At 40.8% G+C, this 12,266-nt stretch overlaps 1 protein-coding gene across 5 annotated transcripts in view; it reads right to left on the bottom strand.

Annotated features, from left to right (window-relative positions):
- Positions 1-1,638, bottom strand: part of LOC147608573 (uncharacterized) — a 30,500-nt gene extending 28,862 nt beyond the window's left edge. For 4 of the 5 annotated variants that reach the window (XR_015264530.1, XM_086789494.1, XM_086789497.1 and 1 more), the window contains exon 1: positions 76-1,638. Coding sequence is in view for 4 of the 5 variants with exons in the window: in XM_086789494.1 (XP_086645620.1) it covers positions 76-652 (577 nt within the window). In the remaining variant the exon portion in view is untranslated. The remainder of the gene's footprint in view (positions 1-75) is intronic. The other variant, XM_086789495.1, reaches the window with a different exon arrangement.
- Positions 1,639-12,266: the final 10,628 nt, after the last annotated feature.

Raw genomic sequence — 12,266 nt, 5'->3', positions numbered from 1 at the left:
TTGAATACACACCATCCCAACTCAAAATAAAAAACTTCTGACTAGAAAAGTTATTAAAAAAAAAAGTAATACAACCTTCAAGTCCCAAATTGTTGTGGCCATTGTTCACTTTCCCTGGACATCCAAGTTCACCATCCCCCATTGCAATTTCTGGTGTATTTTTTGATGAGGCATCTTCAACTTTCACAGTTTTCAAATCCTTCAACTCACCATTTTGAGCACCCGGCTTCGTGATTGACAAGTTCAACATTGAAGATGGGGAGGAAGTAACCCCACTTATGTTCTGCTTATCAAGAGTACTCCTGAAGGAAAACTCTTCCTTCACATTGAGCATAGGCTCATCTGAAGTTATGCCCTTCGAGATCAGCCTCACAAAAGGACGGAAACATGAAAGAGGATGCTGCCCCAATGGAAGGGGCGCTATATCCACCTGATGTGCTGGAGGAGGATCCATAGACGGTTCTGTGTTCCCTACCTCGAGGGATGGCCTGACAAACTGAGGTTCAGGTTCCTTCGATGGCTGCATGCACTGATGTTCAGGTTCCTTGGATGGCTGCACTGACTGGGGTTCCAATTCACTAGAAGGAAGCATATCACTCTCATCTTCCGGAAGTTCGTTCAAGTCAAACATCATTTTTCCTTTGGTCCCCATCCTGGATCAAATGGGATTAAGTAATTAGCCACAATCTCACCTGGTAATAAGCATTCCAAAAATCACTGGATCAAATGAGCATCTGCCTGCTAACAATAGACAGGCCAGAAACTACTGGATCAGACAGGCAAAGCCATGATCTCCATGATCTCGCCTCATCTGCACCACTTCGCAAATCATCTAGCAAGAAGTATGGACTAAAAAAAGAGCTCCTGTGTCTATCCCCTCTTGATGGCAAGCAACAAACCAGTACTGGATCCCGGGATGTTAGGCAAACCATGTGAAACCTGGAGAGGCACAGATTTCTGCAACCGATATGGGGTTCCAAGGTGACGAATCCTTTGATGATGAGGCGATGTATGCAAGGAAGCCGGAAAGACATACAAGCCAAAGATCTCTGAATCCAGCACCACTTCATATATGTCCAAGAGCACCTCCTCCTATAAATCTTGGAGTACTTGATCTTGTTGTGGAAAAGGCTGCCTAAACTGAGGCTAAATTTAATTTAGCCTGTTTCTGAAAAGTTTATTCCCTCTAAATGATGCGGGGGGAAGCGTATATATGAGCAGGACTTCAGTTACAGAAAAACAATCGACCTGGCCAGATTCTGAGAGATTCAAAAATGTCGAAATTGCATGTATGAGACAACGAAAAACCCTGCTCCCACCAACCTTTGAGTGAAAAAGCTCCTCCGAAAGGTGCTTTTAAGCTAGAGGACCAGAAAAGCAACACGAGCAACGCCTTAAAAAGCCTGTGTTGATGCTGCTCCAAGCGGGCTATGGCGATGAACTTTGCTGGGGCAGAATCGGTCTCTGTGAGGATTTAGGGTTTCAGAAGAAGAATCAGGGCTTCTGAGAGAAAGTAAGGCTTCTGAGGCGGACTAGGGTTAGTGAGACCCGGGGGAAACTGGAGGAAGTGAAGGGGAGCAGCAGCGCAGAGGGGGGGAAGGGGAGGGGGGGGGGGGGCTTTACAAAGAAATGCGAGTTGAAGAAGTGAGGCCATGGGCCTTTATATATAGTATGGTTGCCTACGGTTCGAGATTACATTCACACCAGGTCCTCCCGTTCCCCGCCTTTATATATGCACATCTAACATAGAGATGACAAGTATGCACTCTTCCACGCCCCACCATCCTTTTCCTAACCCCATATGTGTGTGTGTGTGGTAGAGAGAACATGTGCGTGGGTGCGTGTGTGTGTGTGTGTGTGTGTGAGAGAGAGAGAGAGAGAGAGAGAGAGTTTTTCCTCTCTTTGGTTAGATCAAATGGTTCTTCCCTCATTACTTTCTTATAGCTCACAAGTTTTCCCCACCTCAAAGGTATGTATGTTTCCGTGCTATGTTATGTCATGTCTCCAGTGGTTTTTCTACAATCTCAAAGTCCCTTGAGGCAAAAAGGCAACTCAAAAGCGTTGGATACAAGCCTAGAATAACTAGTGGCTATGTAAATGCACAGTACATTGCATGCAAATTAAAATGAGCCTCGACCTATTATGGTTTTTTTTGGGGGGGGGGGGTTGGTTGAGAAAGAGAGAGAGAGAGAGAGAGAGAGAGAGGGCATCCCCCTCTTTTCACATTCTTGTTTATTTTGAATAATTGAATCATATTCTTAGCAACTAACAGCCGAGTCTTACACATAGTCCATGATTATCATGAGGCCCCACTAACATCATACCTTTCACAAATTTCTCTTGTATTTCAAGCCATGTCTTATGGAGAGCTAAAACAAGAAGAAATGGTTGTGCACACACTTATTTTCTGCCCCATTAACGAGCATCAATACTTCTAATGTCGATTATTTGTTGTCATTCACAATACTTCTAATGGTGATGGGTTTCTTAAGAATATGCATACTAAAACAAGCAACGTCAATACTTCTAATGTTGATTATTTGATGAAGACCATAAAAAGTATTAATACGCATAGATTTTAACCTTACTACATGTTAATCCCATAAGTTAGTGATGCATAGTTTCTTTAAATGAAACATTAAATCCTATAATCAAAGGAAAATTTGACTATCCTGCACCAAAAAGGCCACTTTTGCGACCCTCTTCCCATAGTCCTCTTCAGCATAAAGAAAAGGCTGTGCACTTGCTCCCACTTCTTTGTGGAAAATCATCAAGCCTACTTTTTGGTATTGGACACGAAAACAACTTGCTTCAAGACAATCCTAGTCAAACAAACTCCTTTATTCATGAGATGGAAAATCACTTTTGGAGGAATGACAATCCTATAAATGTAAATGGTATCACATGAGCTACTACTTAATCTACTTTTGGAGGAATGACAATCCTATAAATGTAAATGGTATCACATGAGCTACTACTTAATCTACATGTATAAATATGTGTTTGAAAGGTTGACTTCATTTGTACATATATAAGCATAAGCATATGTTTAAAAGCTGAAAGAATGACTAAGAGCTCACAAATGGAAACCCCTACTAGGCTAAGTGATCTTCTAGATAGTGTGAAGGCTCTATTTTATTTTGATAGTTATCTAGACAATAATTTATCTATAAGCATAAGCATATGTTTAAAAGCTGAAAGAATGACTAAGAGCTCACAAATGGAAAACCCTACTAGGCTAAGTAATCTTCTAGATAGTGTGAAGGCTCTGTTTTATTTTGATAGTTATCTAGACAATAATTTATAATGTAATTGGGTCGTTCCTCTTTAAGGAAGGTTTCTCTCTTTGATTGTGACTTCAACATGCATTGTTTATCTTGTTCTTTGGAATCTTTTTGAGCGTGTGCGCTTGCGTGAGAGAGAAAGAGAGAGAGAGAGCTCCAATGTATATAAATATGATAGTACCATAGAAGAATCCAAACTAGCCACTTGAGTACAAGGAAAGGGTGAGATCCTACCTTTTTAATTCACACCATGTTCAAATTTTAACCTCTAAAAACGTAAGGGAAAGTAACAAAGCACATGTTAGAAATATTAATGCATACCTCTTGAGATTGTGATAAATTGCACCTGTATTATGTTTTTTAGGTTTTTATCCAATTGCATGTGCAATTGGATAAAAACCTCCAATAATATTTATAGCTATCCAATTGCATGTGCAAGCAATTATGCAATTTTGATAGCTATAAATATTATTGGAGGTGAGGATATCTCTTAATTTGAAGAGTACTAATGTTGTAAATTTTAATAACCAATTATCTTGTAGTGGTCTCCCTTGATGTGATGTTAAGCAAGTCTTCTCTTTTTTCTTTCAAAGCGTTAAAAATAATTGGAGCTCTGGGCTCTAGCTAGCATACATACATGCATGCTTAAATTGTTTTAAGCATACATACATGCATGCTTGGAAAGTGTTTAAATTGCATGTATGGATGTTCACATAAAAAATATATGTGCAATTTAGCTAATTTTTCAAATAAAACTTCTCAATGGAAAGAGAGAGAGAAAGAAGGAGGACAGATTTAATGTCATGAAAATTGTTCAAATCTATGTGTCATGTCCCTTGGATGAATGTAAAATTCTTACCTATACATTATAAACGTGTATATTATGAGGGCTAGCTTTCATTTATAATTATTGCATCAATTTGCTTGCCTTTGAGGATGTACTCTCTACATTAAAAGAAATTAGCACCGTGCATAATTTATCCTTTTATTCTAACCTTCAATTCACAAATTATACTCTCCCCAATATTACTTGACAAATAGGAGATGCCTTAGACATGATTCCAAGTATCAAATACAAGTCTCAAAATGCATATAGTGTGCCTAATTCTAATCACTATCTCGTTTTCCTTAGTAGAGAGAGAGAGAGAGAGAGAGAGAGAGAGAGAGAGAGAGAGAGAGAGAGAGAGAGAGAGAGAGAGAGAGAGAGAGAGAGAGATTGTTTGTCTTAATGTTCCGACCAACTCAATGTTGCTAGCCATCATTATAGCATCTCCCTACTACCATTATCACTTTCAAGCACCCCTCCTCAATGCTACACACACACACACACACACACACGCGCGAATGTGGAAAGCCTCCTCAATGCTCTACCATTATAATGTCTTCATGTTACCATTATCACTTTCAAGCACCCCTCCTCTATGCTTTACACACACACACACACATATAAAAGAATGTGGAAAGCATGAAAATAGGGTCAAAAATCCATGTGGATGCCACACAACTTTTGCCTCCTTCCCTTTATTATATTTAAAATTTTGATGATTCATATTCCCAATTCTACATTACTTTCGGACATGGACTATGCTACACACTCTCTCTCGTACACACACACACATGGTTAACACCATTGATTTTGTTGTGCTCAGCTACTCCTCTCTAGAGTGGCGGTCTCCCTAGTTACCACCGTGTGCGTGTGCGTGTGCGTGTGTGTGTGTGTGTGTGTGTGAGAGAGAGAGAGAGAGAGAGAGAGAGAGAGAGAGAGAGAAGAGAGAGAGAGAGATCACGGCTATATTTATATTTATCTAGTGTATTTACTGATGGCAGTGGCATAAGACATGCATGGTTTGCACATGTGACATGAATCTACATCTATTTATAATATGCCACAATATCTATGTTTAAAAAATTCAAGCTTTCCTTATGGTAATTGTTGTTGACCTCATACACAAGAGGATTGGCATTTCACACCAAAAAATAGTACATGTGTTGTACACTAATTATGTATCATAAATCATGAATTTAATAACATGGTGCAATACAATGGGGACATATTATAATTCTCGAAGTTACCAATGCACGTCACCAATGTATTAGCACGGGGCAAAGTCATGGGAAAATGCAGTTCTCTACATCTCTTTGTCATTGTGGAAAAATCATGTTTCGATGTGTGCACGCACACACAAAAAACCTATTTAATAGCCATTACACAAGTGCCCTTTTGGCGCGCTCTCTCTCTCTCTCTCTCTCTCTCTCTCTCTCTCTCTCTCTCTCTCTCTCTCTCTCTCTCTCTCTCTCTCTCTCTCTCTCTCTCTCTCTCTCTCTCCGTAGTAATAGAAGATATACTACCAAAAATTACTTTACAAATGGCCACATGGCCGCTATGTGATGTACTAGCTTTCCGTCACTAGTTACTCTAAACCACAGGTGTAGCTTGGAGTACCCTCATCCAATATATAGCCGTGTCATTCTCCACCAAATGAGTTGACCGCAAGGAAGAGACTTGCCACAATAGTAGCCCTTCTATACGAACTATGTGAGTTGTAATACCCTCTCTCTCTCTCTCTCTCTCTCTCTCTCTCTCTCTCTCTCTCTCGCTCACACACACACACACACACACACACACACACACACAAACAAACAAAAGACCTTTTTGGTAGCCATTACCCAAGTGCACACATACCCAATTATTTAAAAAAGCATCCTTTTATTTTCACCTTGTATCATCTTTCCTTTAATATATTCATGATTAATAATCTCTCCCTTTGATATATTATTCTTTATTGTTCTCTCTAAATTTTAGATTATTTCTTTGACTTTTAGATAATATTTTATATATTTCAATACTTTTTACATCTCTTTTTCTTTTTCTTTTTTGCTTTTTCCATTTCCCTTTTATTGTACTTTTGGTTCTCATATATCTTTATATACTTTAAGATTAAGTTGAGTCACTTTCTATTTGTTGTTAAAATCTTTATTTCTTATCAATATTTAAATTTCACTTCACATTATCTTTCCTTAATGTTTTTCCTTCTTTAATATTTACATTTCCTTAATTTTATCATCTCTTTTCTCTCTCCTTACAAATTTCTATTTTTCTTATATAACATTTTTAACTTACTTTTATTATATAATTTATTTTCCTTGATTACTCTCTCTCTCTCTCTCTCTCTCTCTCTCTCTCTCGTTATTTAATTTCATTATTCTTTTTCTCTTGTCATCTTATCCTTTTTAATAATTTATACTTATTAATTTATTTATGTGCATGTGTGCCCTCAATTAAGTTCATTTTGTTCTTTAGAACTCCTAATTTTTTCAAAAGCGTTTTTTAATCTTTCTAATTTCCACCATTTTTATCTTAACCAACTTACTAAGATTTTATCTTTCAATTATCCCTACTAACATGCACTAATCCTTCTTGTGTAGACTAAGAACACTTGGTCTTTCACTCACACCCACTTGGCTAACTGCTCACACCTACTCTAAATTCTCTTAATTGCCGCCTCATGGTTTGTGCCACCTATTTTGTAGACTACCCTTATATATATATATACCCAGATGAATCCAAGAACATGCCCGAATTCACCTTATAAGAATGTGCAATTTATAACCTCATGGTAGTCATCCACAAGACAATAAACCATCAACTCCATTATGCATAGTATGGACTGGATACTACGACATCCCCACTAACATCATAAGTGCCCAATAGTGGGTGCTTGGTATCAATATATGCTCCCCCCCCCACACACACACAGTCACATAAGAGCACACCCCCCCCACACACACACACAGGCACATAAGCGCACACCCCCCCCCCACACACACACTACCATTGTTTAGTTTTCTATCACCCACCCTAGATTTTTGTCACACCACCTTGCTCAGTTAGTTGTAATGAAAAGGACTGAAGTTTGTGGTGCTACAACCATCTACATGGTCTCATCCTAGTTATACTTAGATCATGGAGATGCTACCCTTTTGGTGGTTTTATTTGCCTTGTTCTTTCATCCACTTAACCCACTTTGTGCGGCCATTTTCACTATTAATGTTTATTTGATTGCTTACTTGATTATTCTTTCATTCTTTAGCTCACTCAGGTTTTCCACCTCATACATCAAAATCATATTTCCCTTCATGCCACCTCCTCTTTAAGTCTGTGTAGCTCCTCCATCTCCTCTCGAATTTTGTGCAACTATGTTGCATTCATGGCTCAACAACACCTTAACATACTGGCTCTCATCGATATTCAAAACTCCTTTACATTGTTATGGGCTACCACACCTCCAAGAGGGAGCTCTACACATTCACCTAAAGGATGAGCAATAGATCACAATTGTCATAGGATACTACCAATGCTTCAAACTTGAGTCCTTTGAGGCCTCCAAGCTCACTTGTTAAGCTCCAACCTCCAACCTCCACCTCCATGCTGTCACCGTAGAGTTGCTCACACCGTCGCATAAGGCAATCCCTCTCTCTCTCACTCTCTCACACAAGCATGAATCACACACGCATGAGAGAGGCACAATGCTAGAATGCTCTCACTCCTTCAATCTCTCTCAAGACACAAGGGAGAGCTCTCACTCCTTCAACCTCTCTCGAGACACAAGGGAGAGCTCTCTATAGCACAAAGGGGATTGTGTCTTTTCATATGAGAAAATGCCTTATATACATTTGGCCCTTATTCACACTTGGGCACCCAAAACTCACTTAATAGGTCGTGGGTGGCCATAATCTCGTAATGTACAACTTTTATAGTGTCCTTTCATGACACTTATTAATGTCCTCAATTGAGGATCATGTTTGTTAATTCAAAATGGGATTAACATCCCCCGCTTCTTGATGTAGGTTTTGTCTGCAGAACCTGTTTACCGAGGTCGGAAGACCTGGTCACCGAACTCATGTCGATAAAAGTTTCTCCTGGATCAGAGCTTCTTAAGTGTACGTCGGAAAGCTGAATGGGATCTCCATAATCCAGTATCCACCATGTCTTACATGTATCCTGGGAGACATCAAAGCCGGTGGTAATAATAAAGCATGATTCCCCTATCCAATGGGCCTTGGTTCATGTCGAACCTCAAGTGTTCTGCCTCGTCGCCATCATAATACTCCTTTGGTTGGTCTATGAGCACCACCACTAACTTCAAAAATCTGACATTGGCTACAAATAGCGGGGTCGGGAATGCTGCGCCATGCCCGGATCCATGTCAATATCTGTTGTCTTTGTTCCTGAATGTGGGAAAATGTTGCTAGTATAAAGATTGGGAAGTTGTAGCACACATGCGAGTCACGCCTTTTGGCTTCTTGAAACTCAAACGGTGTCCATCTTCTTTTAATTGGCATGTATAATGGATTGACCCACAGTGTTGGTGGCATGCTCATGTACACTTGGCTGTATTCTGGAATCGCCAAGTACTCTTTCCTCTAGTCGGGTTGGATTCCGAAATCTTCCAGGCGGGGGTGCTCTTCAGTAGTTACAATTGTGGCATAGCCACCTCTTGTGTGCACGGGGTTTGCTTTTTGCCACCTGCGAAAACAGTAGCTGATCATAAATGTTACTATCCTTATCTCCAACAAATCAACTAATTGCGGATTGCCCAGCTTTGTGTGCTTGGCCACATTTGCCCATAAGGTGCCCTCTCCCGCCAATGGAAGAAGTTCTTCTAAGTCATGTCGTGGGGCGCGGAGAGGGTATGGTACATTATGCTATTTTGTTGGAGTGACTTCGAAGTATGCTTCTGGCATGATCCGACGTGTGGGCTCAAAGGGACACTGCTTTCTTGTGTGCCAACTCATTTCTGTGTGCTTTAGCCTGGCTTGCACTTATTGTTTCATTGAGACCTCTGATCTTCTCGGCATGAGCCTTGTTGGTCTGTTCTCTTTCATGTTGTAGATGTATTGTCCTCTCCTCCTCTACTTTGAGCTATGCTATTAGTTGCGTGATTTGGTCTTGCAATGCTGCTTCTTTGGCCCTGGCATTGGCTTGGAAGTCATGTACTTGATGCGCATGGAGTGTCGTGAGTTCTTTTGTGTAGTTGACTTCTTTCTGGAGTTGTTCTTTTGCTTGTTCGGGTTTGGCATTGAGATTAGCATTCTCTTTGATCTTTTGTACTATTGTTTGGCTTAATACAAGGTTATTATCTCCAATGAGTTGTACCTTTTCTCCTGCTCTTCTGTAGCCTTCAAACTCTTCACATAATGACCTCCTTGTGGGTTGTCTCAGCTGCTTCCAGGTTTGTCTTTAACTTTTGAACTTGTGCTGATGTATCTTTGACTTGCTTCCAGAGCGCAGTGTTTCGGTCGTGGAGCATATGCGCTACTAGGAGATGGCATCGCCAAACTTTTTGTTCCTACTCCCACATTGCATTGGTACCTAATTTTGTCTCTAGCCCAGTTGGTGGTTGGTTAAGTAGCTCGTCAAGTCCTTCTACGGTCTCCTGCAAGAATTGTTGGTAATCGATGTTTTGCAGGGAGGCAAGCTGTGGTAGTATTTCTTCGTCTTCCAATCTTCTCCTCTTGCTTGGACTTGACGGCTTTGGAGTTCTTTGTCATTTACTTACTTCCATGGGGATCTCAGGTTCCAGTAATTGGGCTGTGGTTACCTCTACATATCTTGTCTCCTCAGCTTGTATGAGCGTTGCTGGTTCTGGAGCTGTTTCTATTGGTGTGTCTGCCAGATTTGAGTCCTTGAGAGGAGATAAGTCGGTAAATATAAGTTGGGTAGGGCTTGTTGGAGGAGTAATCTATTGCTAGGGTTCCTGTGTGGCCTGACTACGAATATTTTCCTTCATTTCCTCTTGGTAAGTACGAATTTCCGTGGCCTTTTCTTCTTCTAGTCTTTGTGACTCCATAGCAACATCGGTGGAGAACCCCCCTCATCCATCTATCTGTTCTCTTTTTGCGATCTTTCTTCATCTGCTTGATTATATCCTTGGTTTCCATTAAGATGTCTTGCCCTTCGTGTACATCTTTGGCTGTTAATGTGGGCTGGTCTGGTAGCAGTGCCAACTGCATGTGATCCTCTGGTTCAGGCTCCTTGAGAGGTTTTTTGGTGGCGACATGAATTAGCACCTGAGTGAGAAGGTAAGGGTTAGATATTTTAGATTGGTGGGCCTTCAAATAGTTCTCTATCTCCTTATGTAGATATAATGCCCGATCTTATTCTTTCTCTTCATGTACTTTTGCTATTCTGTTGAGACCCACTCTGTTGTATCTGTCTACAGTCTTTATTTGCATCATTGACGACATTGCCCTGCAGGCCTTCTCTGCAGCCTCATCTTGGATATTCTCGTACTTTGCACCATTGGAATTATAGGAGGCCTTCTTTAGCATGTCCTTTAAAGGCATCTTGTCAATGTTGTGTTGGTGGGCCCTGATTGTGACTGGAAGTTGCAGAGCTTCTCTTATTAGGTCCTGTGTGATAAGGAGTTCTTCTGTAGTGCCGTCTACCTTGGTGATTCTCCCTCTTTTGGTCCCCTTGTCATAGGTCTTAAGGTACTCCGCGCGCAGAGTTCTGTGTTGATAGTCTGGGAGAGTATATGTGCCATTCTTTCGAGATCGACTTTGTCTAATTTTACCTTAACTTCAGCCTCGTCCAGTATCTGTAGACATTCCGGGCTGTGGTACTGGAGGGCTACCTTTCCATGGGCTATAATGGCTTCCTTCTGGATGATGTTCCCATGGAAAGGTTGGGCGTAAGGATCCAAGAAGTTTAGCTTTGGTCGCCGTGTCCCCCATCTTTTCTGGCTAGTTGGGGATCCGATGGCACTACTTGCTTGAGTTGTAGATGGGTTCTTGTGGGCTTCGGACTCTAAGGCCGACATATGTATCAAGCACATAGGATCAGTCGAATGACTAGCGGGGTTGATATCTTTCTTTCTTTCTTTCTTTTTTGGTGAGTAATTTATTGGGAAAAGGTTAGTATGGTTGAAGAGAGTGTTAGTGTATGAGCAATCTATTGGTGTGTTAATAGTCAGCTCATGTCAAAGTAAGAGTGAAAATATGCAGGTTGTGAAAAGGCGAGGCCTTGAAAGTGTAGGAATTGTTTTTGTAAAAGTGCTGGAATAGTTTCCGTGAAATGCTCTGGCTGTGAAAGGCTCAGGCGTGAAAGTGTCAGTCGTGAAAGGGTTAGTCCGCGAAGGGCTCTGGCCGTGTGAAAAGCTATTTCATGAAAGTGCATGCACAATTTATGTGAAAGGCTTAGGCCGTGAAAGGCTCAGGCCATGAAAGGTTTTGGTCGTGAAAGGCTCAGTCCGTGTGAAAGGTTTTGGCCGTGAAAGGCTCAGTTCGTGAAGGGCTTTATCCGTGAAAGGCTCAGGCCGTGAAGCTATTTCGTGAAAGTGTAGGAATAGTTTTCATGAAATGCTCTGGTCGTGAAAGGCTCAGGCATGAAAGTGCAGGAATAGTTTTCATGAAATGCTCTGGTCGTGAAAGGCTCAGGCATGAAAGTGCAGGAATAGTTTTCATGAAATGCTCTGGTCGTGAAAGGCTCAGGCATGAAAGTGCAGGAATAGTTTTCGTAAAAATGGAGACAATATTTTTAATCATTTGATTTGGTGTATGAGGAGACCAATCTTTTATAAGTTTTATGATTGAATCAATCGTGAAAGGCCAGATCATTTGTGTTACCACTTAATGTGTGTTTGTGTTTTGACGAATACAAAACAAAAACAAAACAAACAACCAAAAAAAAAAAAGACAAGAAAAAATGAGGATCAAGCTCCCACCTCGAAGGAATAGTCGAGATTCGCTGAAGAGAGATGGCGAGCTCGGAAGATGCATAGGGAAGCGAATGCAAACGATCACTCCACACACACGATGCGAAATGACAAAAAGAGGAAAGAAAATCAATTTTATAATGCAGCTGTCGGACAAGGCAGCTGCTATCTTAATGAAGAATGACGTGGTGCTACATGATTGGCTGCCGAAAAATTGCCGTTTCACAACGTGAACTGTTTTGAACTCTTTCACAGCGTGAAACTC

Source organism: Cibotium barometz, chromosome 53, assembly GCF_041138505.1.
Source record: "Cibotium barometz isolate CiBa-2024 chromosome 53, ASM4113850v1, whole genome shotgun sequence".
In the NCBI taxonomy this organism is placed as follows: domain Eukaryota; kingdom Viridiplantae; phylum Streptophyta; class Polypodiopsida; order Cyatheales; family Cibotiaceae; genus Cibotium; species Cibotium barometz.
The sequence above is the reverse complement of the archived record's forward strand: the minus strand, read 5'-3'. Positions and strand labels throughout refer to the sequence as shown.